General features: G+C 37.3%; 4 protein-coding genes across 7 annotated transcripts in view; 2 read left to right on the top strand and 2 right to left on the bottom strand.

The window, feature by feature from the left end:
* The first annotated feature begins 767 nt into the window (after window positions 1-767).
* LOC116434686 (katanin p60 ATPase-containing subunit A-like 2) lies at window positions 768-4,636 on the top strand. Its single transcript, XM_031993279.2, has 8 exons — window positions 768-1,696; window positions 2,332-2,402; window positions 2,479-2,658; window positions 3,069-3,315; window positions 3,440-3,608; window positions 3,689-3,801; window positions 3,907-4,106; window positions 4,185-4,636. Exons 1-8 carry the CDS (start codon window positions 1,634-1,636, stop codon window positions 4,567-4,569), a joined length of 1,428 nt encoding a protein of 475 aa, XP_031849139.1. The 5' UTR covers window positions 768-1,633; the 3' UTR covers window positions 4,570-4,636.
* Window positions 4,344-6,324, bottom strand: Smn (survival motor neuron). Of its 2 annotated transcripts, none has more exons than XM_076371361.1 (6): window positions 5,939-6,324; window positions 5,561-5,743; window positions 5,323-5,437; window positions 4,947-5,238; window positions 4,800-4,870; window positions 4,344-4,420 (listed from the first exon to the last, which is right to left on the bottom strand). In XM_076371361.1, exons 1-6 carry the CDS (start codon window positions 5,975-5,977, stop codon window positions 4,380-4,382), a joined length of 741 nt encoding a protein of 246 aa, XP_076227476.1. In that variant the 5' UTR covers window positions 5,978-6,324; the 3' UTR covers window positions 4,344-4,379. The 2 variants fall into 2 exon arrangements, with proteins under 2 accessions (XP_076227476.1, XP_031847368.1); XM_031991508.2 differs by lacking the exon at window positions 4,344-4,420 and adding an exon at window positions 4,596-4,728.
* A 433-nt stretch (window positions 6,325-6,757) lies between these two features.
* Fdx2 (Adrenodoxin-like protein 2, mitochondrial Ferredoxin 2) lies at window positions 6,758-8,635 on the top strand. Of its 2 annotated transcripts, none has more exons than XM_031991489.2 (5): window positions 6,758-6,989; window positions 7,097-7,495; window positions 7,705-7,817; window positions 8,007-8,139; window positions 8,450-8,635. In XM_031991489.2, the coding sequence occupies exons 2-5, from the start codon at window positions 7,347-7,349 to the stop codon at window positions 8,538-8,540; spliced, it is 486 nt and encodes a 161-aa protein (XP_031847349.1). In that variant the 5' UTR covers window positions 6,758-6,989; window positions 7,097-7,346; the 3' UTR covers window positions 8,541-8,635. The 2 variants fall into 2 exon arrangements, with proteins under 2 accessions (XP_031847349.1, XP_031847357.1); XM_031991497.2 differs by having other exon boundaries at window positions 6,758-7,026.
* Window positions 8,636-8,895: 260 nt separating this feature from the next.
* The window catches only part of LOC116433909 (uncharacterized), a 62,878-nt gene continuing 58,047 nt past the window's right edge, over window positions 8,896-13,726 (bottom strand). For both annotated transcript variants that reach the window (XM_031992553.2, XM_031992545.2), the window contains exon 5: window positions 8,896-13,545. In XM_031992553.2, coding sequence (XP_031848413.1) covers window positions 13,003-13,545 — 543 coding nt within the window. In that variant the 3' untranslated portion in view covers window positions 8,896-13,002. The remainder of the gene's footprint in view (window positions 13,546-13,726) is intronic.

Here is a 13,726-nt window from a genome sequence, read left to right as displayed (position 1 = left end):
AATACTATAAAAATTGCAGTTGCCAGATTAACAACCTGGAGTGCTAAGGGTTGATGTGTAAGACAAGGAACAATTTTGGTAGGACGCGATAGCATCGCCATCTAGCGGCAATGGATTTTCGAAGCTTTTCCCTATCCTCGTAATGTGTAAGACAAGGATGGAGCTACTGTGCGAGAAGGACAGAGATAGAGCTCCTGATGCCACCTCCTTCGAAAAAGCATCTCATCAGTTCCTGGTACGTACGCGCGAAGCATCAGGACCAAGGAGGTGTCAAACAAGGATATATATATATATATATATGTTTTGAGAAGATAGAGGAGGACGCAAAATGGCGGCCGCGAGGATTCGTACAATGCCTGGGAAATTCATTAAAATATTGCTATGTAATGACAAGTGAGACTCGTGATGAGGATTTCCAGATTAAGAAAAATCAATGTTATCCGTTGTCCACGGATCAAAGTAAACTATTTTGGTATTGTCAATGTATTATGTTCAAATAAAATTTCTGGTTAAAATAGAATCGAAAATTTTGTTGCTTTCTTCCAAATGGTTGATAGTGAAATACATGAGTTTAGTAGAGAAAGTGAATAATCAAGGGGTTGATAGTGACTCCCGGTAACGGTTCATTAATATTTGCAAATGGACAAAGTAGAATGGACCTTGATTTATTTTTCTATGTCCCCATCGATAGGATTTTGTTTCGCGTTAATTAGTTATATTTGTCTTTTCCTTTCATTTCCATCGACCACCAAGGGTCTCCTCGCAGCAACCTCCACGTGGTGGACCTGGAAACTAGCATCATCGCCGATAGAGTAATTCCTATCGAGGATGCTGCTAGGCTAATGGCTGCGAAATTGTATAATATTGTATTAACACATTGTACGCCAGCTAAATTTCAGTTACCAAAAACGCGAGCTTCGGTGATTGATACATTTTCAACCCCTTACACTCGAGATGTGACTCTTACCTGATTTCACACTGTAAAACTATAAAATTTGGTATCTAATATTGTACCTTACATAAAGCATCAATTTGAGAAATGTTGAAATAAAATAGCTTGGTTCCTCAATGATTTCTCTACGAGTTAGTTCCATTGTTACTCGATTATGTTCCGCTACTCGAACATAAAAATCGCTTGTACCATTAAAACGCTGCAACCGAGGGCCAGAAACACAGCGCAAACCTGTGCACCGATGAATTTCGAACTTGGCGAAACAGCAGACAGCCAACAATATCGCGCGAAACAAAAGGAAGGGTGTGAGGATCGATTCGTAATCGCGTTTATTGGCAATTCGCTGCTCCCTTTCAATTCGCTTAGTCCGTTCGAGTGGGCTTTCTATAGCGGCCGGAGTTGAAACTCGTTAAAAAATATCCGCGAACTTTCGACGTGGGCTGAAAGAGGATCCTAACGGGAACAATATGAATAGCGGAGAGGAAAAATAGACGAGACCGATCAGAAATGGAAGTCCCAATCCCTTCTACGCTGACAAACGACGTGTCACCATGGCGACCAAACGACCGTGTGCGTCTTTCCCGCAAACGTCCAGTTGCGGAGGAAGCAGGTTCTTTCGAGAAGCTGATTAAAAGTGATTTCGTGAGACGATCGAACCTAAGAGATCACTAATCGATCACCATGAACTGCGACCTGAGCATGGACGCCAGTGCGAGCCGGTTCCGCCACGATCTGCGCGAGAAGGTAAAAACGCTTCATCCGTGTTCCACGTGGCGTTATTTTTAACTGTATTCCTTGCATTCCACGTTCTTCGTTAATTTTATTGGTAATGTCGATTAACATTTGTTTCGTTCTTCCGTTTATTAACGCTACGTTCACGTGACGCGTCGATTCGAAGTACCGACTTTTCTGAAGCATTGTTCGGTAAATGTTCACGTTGATCTTGATCAATGCAGTTACTGGGATGTCTATGTTAATTGTCTATTGTTGAATCTATAATTTCTAAGATCTACTTGAACGAATATCGATTCTTCTTGAGATAATGGAGTACGGTGCATTGGACTTAGCGTTCAGTTTCGTTGACTCTAGCACTCTGCTCCCGACAAAATGGCGGATCTCGGTTTTCTTGTTTCGATACGAAAGTTTTCCGATAATTCAGGGGCGATTCAACAATCGGCGCGATCGCGCTTTCGTTTCACTTCAGAAACGGAGATTGTAAATTTCAGAAAAGATTCTAAACAGCGCGATTGTTCCGTTTTCCATTTCTAAGCAGGTAGTGAGAAAAATGAAAGTAAATAATTAAAAGGAAGACAAATGAATGAAGTTGATTTATTTCCACGAATTGTCAAACGGTTAACAAAATCTCTATTTCGTGTTAGGAGGAGAAACACAATCAACAGCGGCGCAAGCACCTGTTGTACATCATCGGCGCTTATTTGAAAAATCAGCGGTGAGCATTGTCGCGGGAATGATGCGAAGAAACGATGCGTTTGAAACAGATTTTCTGGAGATGATCTTCTTCGCAGATACACGAAATCTTTCGCGACCCTGATGGCTGAGGCTCAGCTGTGCAGCACCGTGCAGGTCTGCGACAACATCGATCTGGAAATTATCCTAAAGGATTACGAGGAATATTACAACGTGAGATTCAACAAGTACCCTGCACTGTGCAGAAGAGTCGGGCCGGTTGTTGCAGCGAATTCAACGTGAGCAGACTTGTTTCGGAATTATTGATACCACAAAAGCATTAATTTTCGGAATGATCTGATAAATAAATAGTTTCACTTGAATACTATAACGTTTGTCTGAAGAAACTGAGAATAATCTGTTGTTACAATTTTTATACGGATTCTAGTGTTAAATGATAGATTGTTACATTCAAGCTTTTGCTGACTTTTAAAATATTTTGATATTCTTTACGTTTTTGTCTTCTCGCGACGTGTACCATTGTTCTTTGACACGTCTCACAAAAAATGTCCCCTTAAAAAACCGGAACGTGTTAATTAGTTAGTAAGGAATCAAAAATTGTATGAAATTGTATAAAATTAAATTGCATAAAATTGTATTAAAGAGATGTATTAGATATTTATGTTACACGAACGTTGAATTCGCGCAGATCGCAATTGCGCGCGGCCGAGACCAGCCAAAATGAAAGCAAAATCAACAGCAGGATCGATCCAGGAAAAGACAAGAACAAAGAAGACGTGAACGACTTGAGCCTCGCGTTTACTACGAAACCGATATTCAACGGCTGCCATTTTGAATCGGCGACACCAGCTTCGCTGCCAACGATATCGCAGTCCATCGAGGAACTATACGGGCTCGACTCAGAAATGCGGAAAATAGCTGAAATAATTTCAAAGGTAAATTCAAAAATGACAAATGTAAAAGAAAAAATGACAAAACGCTGAAGCTTTTCACAGCAGTGAACGTAACATCAAATGTACTAAATTCAATATTCCTAAATAATAAACGGTCTGTACACAGGAAATCATTGTAAAAGATTTGAACGTGAAATGGAGCGACGTGAAGGGATTGTCCGACTGTAAGACCGCCATAAAGGAGGCCATCGTGTACCCCATCAAATACCCGGAATACTTTGAAGGATGTTTCTCCCCTTGGAGCGGGATTTTGCTGTATGGTCCACCCGGTACAGGTAGAGTGTAGATATTCATCATCTACTCTTCATTCACATTAGAGTAACAGATTGATGATGATGCTCACATATGGAAACAGGTAAAACGATGCTAGCTAGGGCGACAGCGACGGAGTGCAACTGCACGTTCTTCAACGTATCGGCCAGCTCATTGGTCAGCAAATGGCGAGGTGATTCAGAGAAATACGTTCGAGTAAGTCGTGAACCAGTTTATAGTTTCATTGCTGCGACAGAAACGAGTTTAGGTTGACTATGCTTGGTTCGAGCAAAGAAATGAGAGGAACGATTATCATGGTAGGTTCTGTTTGATCTTGCCTATAAACGAGCACCCACGGTGATCTTCATCGATGAGATAGATTGGATTGCCACGATATCTCAGGACAACGTGCTGTCCGAGCCAGCTAGACGATTTCGAGCAGAGCTACTCGCTAATCTAGATGGATTACTGTCCAACGAGTTTGCAAATGTTGTTCTGTTAGCTGCTACTAACACGCCAGGGTAAGGGTTACGTTGCGAAGGTCACTTGGTCAGGGGACGAACGAGGAACTGCAATTGTTAATAAGAATTATTGAATAGAAATATAGACGCTGCGTTACTAAGGCGCCTCGAGAAACATATTTCTGTGCCGTTACCTGATGAAGAGTCCAGGCTGCAGATGCTGAAGACTTACGTTGAGCCGTTGAACAATGCGGAGTTGTCTTCTATCAATAGTACGTTGAACGGTTACTCTGGTTCTGATATAAAAAGACTGTGCAAGCAAGCACGGATGTATCAAGTGACTCCGGTAATAAAGCAAATAGAAGCACTGAAAACTGGAGACAAATCGAAGGTGGTTGGTGTTGCTAATAAGATATCGTCGATACAGTATATACGCGACGCAAGCGAGGTAATCAAACCAGCCAACGAAACGATAAGTAATAAATTAAACAGCACGTGGAATAGAAGAATATATCCGAAATGATAAAGAAGACTAAGAAGAATTTGAAAAACAGTAAATGCGTAGCTTTTGATACTGTGTAATTAATAAACATATATATTCTCGATAAAAAATGATTGTACAATCAACAGTTTCTTCTTTTCTCTTGATTACTTCTTGCTTGTTTCAAACCGTGATAGTAACCTACATAGAATTCCAAATGAACTGGTTAATGTGTAGGTAATATGATAGAAGGGAAGTAATTAGAGAATTACCTGTATGAAAACCACTGATGTACCATGACATTAACATACTTGAAAGTGCATCTGCATCGTTATCTGGAAGTCTGATATGTTTTTTTTTAGTTAAAACTAAAGAAAGATGTTTGATTTTAAGCAGATGACGATTTGAGATCAGCTTACTTGGCCATTAATTGTGGTGGTAGAGGAGGTGCAGGGGGCATCATGTCTTCTGCTGAAGTAAAAGACGGTCCGGCCATAAAGTGATGCCTATATGGTTTTGTGTCTTCGTCGCATTCCATTTTTTCACTGTTGTACTTTTTAGAATTTGCAGTAGCAGAATCTGATACTTGAGCCTCCACATTTTCCTCGTTGAGTTTCTCTGCATCAGCATCTTTCTGCTGAGCTATCTGACTTTGCAACCCTTCAGATTCTAGTAGGGCGCTTAACTCTACTTTCTCTGAGTTACCATATCCTTGAGACATTAGAATTGCATTATTTAAAAGCACTTCATTGGATTCTATTTGTTCATTAAAAATAACTGCTGTGAATGCATTACCTACAAATTTTACAATACAAGTTGCACTGTTATCATAGATTTTGGATATTATGGCTTCATAAATTTCTCCATCCCCTGAATATACAGCACGGCAAGGAGATCCCACAGTCCATTTCTATTGAAAATATAGTTCCAGGTTAATGTAACTAAATACTTATAGAAAACACTACTAAGCCTTGAAATTCTAAATTTATAAATACATTGTTCTTATTAGTTAATTCTATTGTAACATAATGACCTTCTGAGGTTTATTTATATGCCGAGAATGTTTCAAATTTTGTGATTCTTGTTTGCTTTCGGAATCTGAAACATCCATGCCCATTCTCTTAACAACTTCTTCCTTTGCCAGATTCACTGCTTTGTCATAAGCTTTAATTAACGCAGTGTCGTCCCAAGCATTTTCATTATCTGCATCTAAACCCTTAAAAACAAATATATACAATGTGTAATATATCCGAAATAATATACACAATTATATCTTACATCATTATTATAATCGCATACTGTAAACATTAATAGTTTCTGTAGCATTTAAACATATAAATACATTCTACATTCATTTGTATATGATAAAAGAAACCATAAATATAACCCCCAACTCCATACACGTACATACATTTCCTTTTCCTCGGACGTAAAGCACAGCATCATCCATTTTATCCAAATAATTATATTTAGAGATTGAATCTACTCTTCAGAAACCGATCAGTTACATATCTTTGAAGTGACAAACTGTAAATACCGATGATAGTCACAAACATAAAACAATGTTTATGCCCTGACAATTGAGATCATTCCGCTCTGTATAGATCAAACTCAAGTTTATTATATTCTCACTAATCCTATTAATTAACCATAAACCGTCATCCACATTTTTGAAAATTCAAATCTATAACAATACATTCATATCTGTTGCTCTTAAACAGGTTATAGTTTTCGTATAAATTCCTCACACAATTCCTAAAACACAAGCACAAATAATTCTTACCATATTAGTTAAAAATTATAACATAAATAGATCTCATAATAGATGGCGCCAACAATCATGGGGAAAAGGACAAGAATAGGTATATAGGAGTAACAACGATAGTAATAGTTGATTTGCGGGCGTTACCTAGCAATGATAATTTGGTATCGTTTAGCCAAAAGTTTGAGCCATTTTGCAATAGGTGGAATCACCAATCTCGAAGAAGGAAGAAAGAAAAAGAAAAGCAGTAAGAAAGACAAAAATAGTTCATGAAGCTTTGAGCCCTCTTTGGCGGTAACAAAATATCAAAAAATTCGAAATATTCATTTTGAGCCATTTTAAAGTTACCAAAAAATTGAAAAATACGGAAGCTCTGAGGTCTTTTAAGAAACCTAGTTTATCCATAGATTTAAAAAGTATGGTTTGTGTGAATAGCTTGAGCGTACTACCGTGGATGGCACTAGTGACCATTTCTAACGGTTTAAGGGATATTTTACTGTATGAGTACTACAAACAAAAACAAAAATTTCCATAACGATCAACGTCTGGGCAGTGTATTTATCAATTTCGTTATTTTATCACAGATTATGCTATCAGTTTAATAGATCTTATCGTTATGGGGCAAATGATTTTTGATATAGTTTACTCTGTGCATTATGGTTGACCAGACAGTCGTGTATATCTATGCTGGTCACTACTGGTAAATTCTGTGTTTAAAATTAGTATAGACTTAATATGTACGTCTCTGAGCAATGGAGATTTATTAAAAGCAGATCTGTTTATATATATTCTTTTTTAATTCTATAGAGCTTCTAAAGCGTATATTTACGTCTGTATATTAAGAGACTAAAGAGCTATGGATGTTGTAACACGTGCTGTGTACACGTCACACGTGTCACGAGTTTCATAACCTATAAGGATACGTAAGAGTAGCGTGTGGAAAGCATGTTGTGAAAGTTGCCGAGTGTAATATACTTCGCCAACTCTCGGTTTTCGTGATTTAGTCACGGAGCTTAGTGAGATTATACCTTTCCACTTATGGTATTTCAATTAGAGAATGGCGTTAGTAAATAAATTCCAAAGGATATCGAGATCGTTTCTCGCCATTGCTTCAAATTATTCAAAATACAAAAGCGGCACAGTGTTGTCCTCTTGTCAAGCTATAAGGCACACCTCGACCACACAACCACTTTCAGAGAAACAAGAGTAAGTAATAGCACTTTCCTTCAGTGCAGTTTAGTTTCTTTTAATTTAAATTTTGATAAATCCGAGTCAGTAATGAAAATATTTTATGATATTCTTGCAAGGAGGAAATACATAATATTTAAGTGATGAAAAGAGAATAGATTATAAAAATGTATGACTTTAAATCAAAGTTGATGGAATTATTTGAAAACATACAGTTATACTTTCAGGGTGAACATAACATTTGTTAAAGCAAGTGGCGAAATAATAAGAGCAAAAGGAAAAGAGGGGGATACGATTTTAGATATTGTAGTAAACAATGAAATAGATTTGGATGGCTTTGGTAAGTTAACAATCAGTTGAGAGATTTTTTAACAATACTTTCTGCAGCTCAAGTTTTCTGTTTAAACATGTATACCTTCTTTTCTTTAAAAGTTACATGCTCTCCCAAGTTCTAGTTTCTTTCTTTAAATATACATTATTCAATGATTAATTATATTAAAGTAATGTTTTATGTTATGAATTTACATAGGAGCCTGTGAAGGAACTTTAACTTGTAGTACATGCCATTTAATATTTTCGAAAGAAGTTTATGATTCACTACCAGACAAACCAACAGATGAAGAATTGGACATGTTGGATCTAGCATACGAATTAACAGATACGTAAGTTAAAAATAATTAAAAATTTTTTAACTTTCTCTTCTTTTTCCATGGTTCAAAATTTTATGTAATATGCTGTTAAACTATCTTTCTGGGGAATTGATGAAATTCACTGTACATGTTGCAATCTTTTCTATATTTTCCTTAAACTGGGCCTCATGAAAGTAAGATCAGATGGTAGAATAAATTTACAAGTTCACATTTGGCAGAATTTGAATACCTACAGTGTTAGACTAGCTGCAACATTGAATTTCAAATTTGATCTGATTAATTCAACAAAAATGCTCACCTTATAAATGAATTATGATTTCAGGTCACGTTTAGGCTGTCAAATAGTAATGACTAAAGAATTAGATGGAATTGAAGTGAGAGTGCCATCAACGCTTAATGACGCGAGAGCATAATCATATTTATAGTCTAATGCACTTAGAGTTGAAAAACTAATTGTAAAAATACCCACTTAAATTTTGGAACTAAAAATAGAAAATAAGGAACATTACTCTTTAATGTAAAATTAGTATACACATTGCGGAATATATGGAATATTTTGTGTAAAATACTTATTATTTAGTGTATTACCACTATATAAGACTTACACATATACAGGAATATTAGAATATCTGCTTCAGAATGTTGTCAAAAATCAAAGTTCAATGGTAAGTCATATGCTTGTGTATACATTATGCATGTAAGACAAATTCATTAAGGATTATCTAAAGAAACAATCAGTACACAGAAATGAGTGCAATTAAAGTCCAGTTATATTGAAAAGTTTTGTTTATTTTAAATGTTTACATATTCTGCCAACCTCTTCGACTTTAGTACGTAACTTTCTGTTTCAATTTTTCTCGTTAAGGAATTCTGAACGTATCAGAACCGTAACGTCTGCAGTTATTACCAGTTTTGTACTTTACAATGTTTACGTGGTAGCAGTTGGTTGAACTTGAATCTCCATTATGTGTTCAGAATAATTTATTTTTTTTCTTAAGTAGGTACATACCGAATACACCTTAATTAAATTGGTATTTAGTAAGTACCAGTACATAAAGCTAAAACACTTTTGTACTATGCATGTTATACATGGACCCGACAAATAATTTAATTCATGTATTGTCGCGTGTTATATATATATAATGTATTGTATTGCTACACTACTTACAAATTCGGTAGAAAGTACACATTATGGTGTTATGAAATGTACATATTTTCACTCGCTTACTCTATCTGCTTCAAATATTACTCAAAAAGTACACGATACATTTGTATATTCCGTATCATTTTATATACTATTTACAGAAACATTGGTCCAGTTTTTATTAATGTCGATTTAACAACGAATCAAGAAGAATAAGAAGAAGAAGAAGAAGCTTTCATGAATTTCTACCGAGTTTCTACTTCATTAAAAGTCATTCATTTTCACTGGAATATTCTGTCCATCGAACCTAATGATTTCCTGGTATGATCAATGAATTACAGTGAAGTACCTTTGTACTATTATACAGAATCCGTTACTATGTAACATCAATAGCGATAACTGCACATTTATTTGTTTATCCATAGAAATCTCGCATAACCCTTAAAATTGCTCGCCCTCTGTTTTTTTTCCTTTTCAGTCGTCCTACGTTTTCCCTGAATCTATAGTGTACTGAAATTATTGTACCACACTTTCATGTTAAACTCTACCTACAGCATGTTATAAATACGCTCGCATAAAAACAATATTGGGTAAGTAAAAAATAAAGATTCTTTACGAATAAAAAATACAATTACCTCCGTTGGAACAATTTCGTCTGTACAATGAATTTGTCGGCTCGTTTAAATAATCCTAAGCAATTTACCTCTAAACTTACGTCCGTTTGTAACTTAATAACTGCAACTATTGGAAGTGATTACACTATAGCCCGCGCGGAAAGGAACAAATACATGTAATCAAGAATAAATGCTTAAACAATAAGAAAAAGAACCAAGACGATTTATGCTCGCTGGAAATTTTTGACAGAGCTCGAATCTCAAATCATGGGACGCCATTGAAATGGAAAACATCTGATCTACATTTCTCATACATTTTCAGCCAGGAAAATTACTTGGCAACAATTAACACGTTGAACGCCGTATGATTTCTCAGACAAAAATACACAAAATGAAGAAATATGTTTGCATTATTATTATTATTCGGTAGCATAATTTATAATATAGAAACGTTTTCAAATAATCATCGTTTAACACTAAAACTACCTGATGTTTTTTTGCAATTATTAGAAAGGTAACAAATGTTTCTCTGAGAAATTATTAAATTCATTTAGCACTACGCAAATTGAATTGTAAATCAATTAAAGTCTGAACAAGCGAAATTTTCAAAAGTCAATTGAACTGCTCGGTAGTTTTAGTGTTAATTGAATAAATTCAACGTGTTAACATGTGATTATTAAATCGAATGATTCAATGAGATTCGAACCCTATTAACTTCGGGACACGATTGCGAAGAACTTGTAACCGCGTGGTCGCGCGATAGTCAAAATCCGAAAACCTTATTCTTTCGTGTAAGCGAAAGTAACCTAGGACTAGAGGTTTCGTATGATTAAATATAATAATATTAATAATAATAATAATAATAATAATAAAGAAATGGCAAGATCCATGCGGGTACAAATCGTGTTCCATTAATTTAGAAAAAGTTCTGATGGCAGGAGAACATTATTCAATTTCGTACGTTCCATATTTTGAGAACTGCACTTCGGATGGCTTACAAAGATTCTTCATCAAGTTCTTCGCTACCCCCCAAGAGACGTTTCTAATTCATTGGAACACCGTTAGCATCGACATGCGAACAACATCAACTTAATCGCCTCGTTTGCGATCAATGATACTGACGAATAACTTCGAAATCTTTAAGCTTGCTCCTCCCTCCTTATCAGTAGATTCAAAAGCATGAAGCTCGTTAACAGTTGGCTCCTCGTACGCTAAACTTTAAGCTCGTCGTCCGCAAGAAACCCGTCGCGTTTCGAATGGATGATCGGTCCCCTGACGAATGTTTAGTCGCTTAACACTAGGTTTACGGAATGCGTCAATTTGACGCAGATTGAATTTTATAAATATTTGGTAAATGTTTCAATCGGTTTTCGTTGATCCAATTACGAATATGAATCCTGATTGTCTATTTCTACATTTATAATTTCCAAAATCTAAATGAACGAATATCAATTTCAGGAACAGAATAAACTGTACAATAAATGTAAACCTAGTGTTAACACGTTCGGTACCAGCGTCGCATATTTGTGACAGTTGTATTTTACAAGGGAAATTCAATTGTTCCTATAATGTTTTAACATTCAATTTTTAGAAGCTTTGTCGAGGATAGAATATTACAATTGTGAAGGTCACAGAAAAACGCTAGTGAACGTGTTAGTCGTTGAACAATACTCAGACACAGTGAACCTTCTGGTTGGATGAAACTTTTCCAGCTTTCAGAAAGATCTAAATAGGAACTCGCGCGACGATCTATAACTATCGACCAAAGCAACTCGGTACGAATGTGTAAGTGTGAATTCGTTTAATTTCTCGCAAACAGGGCTGCCTGTCTTTCCAATGAATGTGCAAAACTGCTCGTAGAAACGGTCGGTTCAATTGTTCTAGCCGGAGACGATAGCGTGTTCGTGGAGCTCCCTTAGACCAGCGTTTCTCAACATTGTTTAGGCGCTTGGATGTAATAAACCAAGAACAAACTTCAACATCAATATATGCGGCTACAGCGTTGACGTCTTCTCAGACCATCAGAATTACAATATCAACAATTTATTGCCAGTACATAGGAATTTTGGTAAACGCTCAATTCCAACTTCTTCCAGTTCTTACTATCTGCTTAATGCTGTCTTACAAGATCCATTGCAACTAAGTTTAAGTTCACAATAAACCTCTCAGCAAGATAGTCCAAAGCTGGGAAAAGCTGAACCGCGCATTTACCAGAACTTTCAACACTTGACGGACGGTACATATAGAATTATATTTTCATGTTAACCCTTTGAACTCTGTAGGCTCCAATATTGCACCAGGAATAATATTAGATATTTATTTAATTATTAGATTTCTCACACATCCAAATTTTGCACTAAGGGAAATAAAAGATCTAAGAAATGTTATAGCGTTTTTCATTTTCGCTAGGGATACTATAAGAATTAGTTGCAGTTGCTGATAGATTACAAAACCATCTGGAGTTCTAAGGGTTAACTCAATAGTGCCAGTGACGAGTACTAGAAATGAAACTGATTTCTCAACATTATAACACTTTGACTGCCATGTCACCCAAATTTGGTCACTATTTCTCATATAATCTAAACATGAATTCTCTTGATGTATCGAATAAAGTTTTGGATGCATGATATACAAGGAAGATAGATCTTGACTCTTTAGTTTCTGGATTACTAAGAGTACTTTCAATAAATGTTTACCAGTCAAAGTGTTAACGATACTAATTGAATAAATCAGCAATAATTCAACCGTTTGAGTGCTGAGGACTGCTAATTTCCTTACTATAATTTGTAATAATTTTTATTCACAATAACTTTCTTACTATATTCTTCAAGAAATAAATCAAAACAAATTTACTTGAATAAACGTTATTCTTTTGTAATAACACAATATTTGTGATCCCATTAGATAAGTACTCAATTTCTTTGCATATTCAATCACTTCCGCATTTCTAACTATCCACAAAAGTTTAGCATCCAAACGGTTAACGCTCGCAGGTTTACAACTCCTCCAAAAATCCCCAAAAAAATACACAACCATCCGTCAAGTGTTAAGAACAACGAACGTCACTCCAATCGCCCTCCGAATCATTCAAACTGCTCCGGCTGGAGGGACACTGGCCTAGACCAAGGTGGAGAGCTCGTGAGGGCTGTTGGTGGTCGCCGCGCTGCTGAGGTCCAAGGTGGCAGCCGGTAGTCCCGGGCTGACGCTGCCACTGGCTTCTCTGGTCAGATGCTGGGACCTGTTCAGCTTGTTGCCGGGACTCGGCGGCGACCTGTCGCCCGGCGTGTCCGGCGGGGTGACTATGTTCCGGTGGCTGCTGACGTTCAGGTGGTTGTGCGTTGCCGCGATCGGCGCCGGCGACGAGAGCAACAGCGGCGGCGGCGACATCGACACGTGCCGATGATGGTGATGATGATGGTAGTGCTGGTAGTGCGCGGCCCGGCCGTGGCTGGAGTGGCTCGTCGCGTTCGTCTGGCCGGCCAGGGGGCCGATTTTCGTCGCGTAGCCGGCGTGGTGCGTCAACGGGCCACGGTGCAGCTGTTGCTGCTGGTGCTGGTGATGGGAGCCGCCCTGGTGCTGCTGTAGCTGCTGCTGCCGCTGCAGCTGCACCGCGGCCTCGCACTGCTCGCGCGCCAACGCCTTCACCGCGTTCGTCTTCTCCTGGAAAGTGGACGAATTTAGTGGAAACACCGGTTATATTCGTTACTTAGCTTATTCTAGGGGTAGATTAAGGGTTGGAGTTTGTTTATAGAGTGGAGGATTATTCATTAAAGTAAAAGGTCGAATGGCATTTCTCATTTTCGTTAGGAATACTATAAAAATTGCAGCTGATAGATTAACA

Source organism: Nomia melanderi, chromosome 10, assembly GCF_051020985.1.
Source record: "Nomia melanderi isolate GNS246 chromosome 10, iyNomMela1, whole genome shotgun sequence".
In the NCBI taxonomy this organism is placed as follows: Eukaryota; Metazoa; Arthropoda; class Insecta; order Hymenoptera; family Halictidae; genus Nomia; species Nomia melanderi.
Note: the sequence above shows the minus strand (reverse complement) of the source record. Positions and strands in the feature narration are given on the sequence as shown.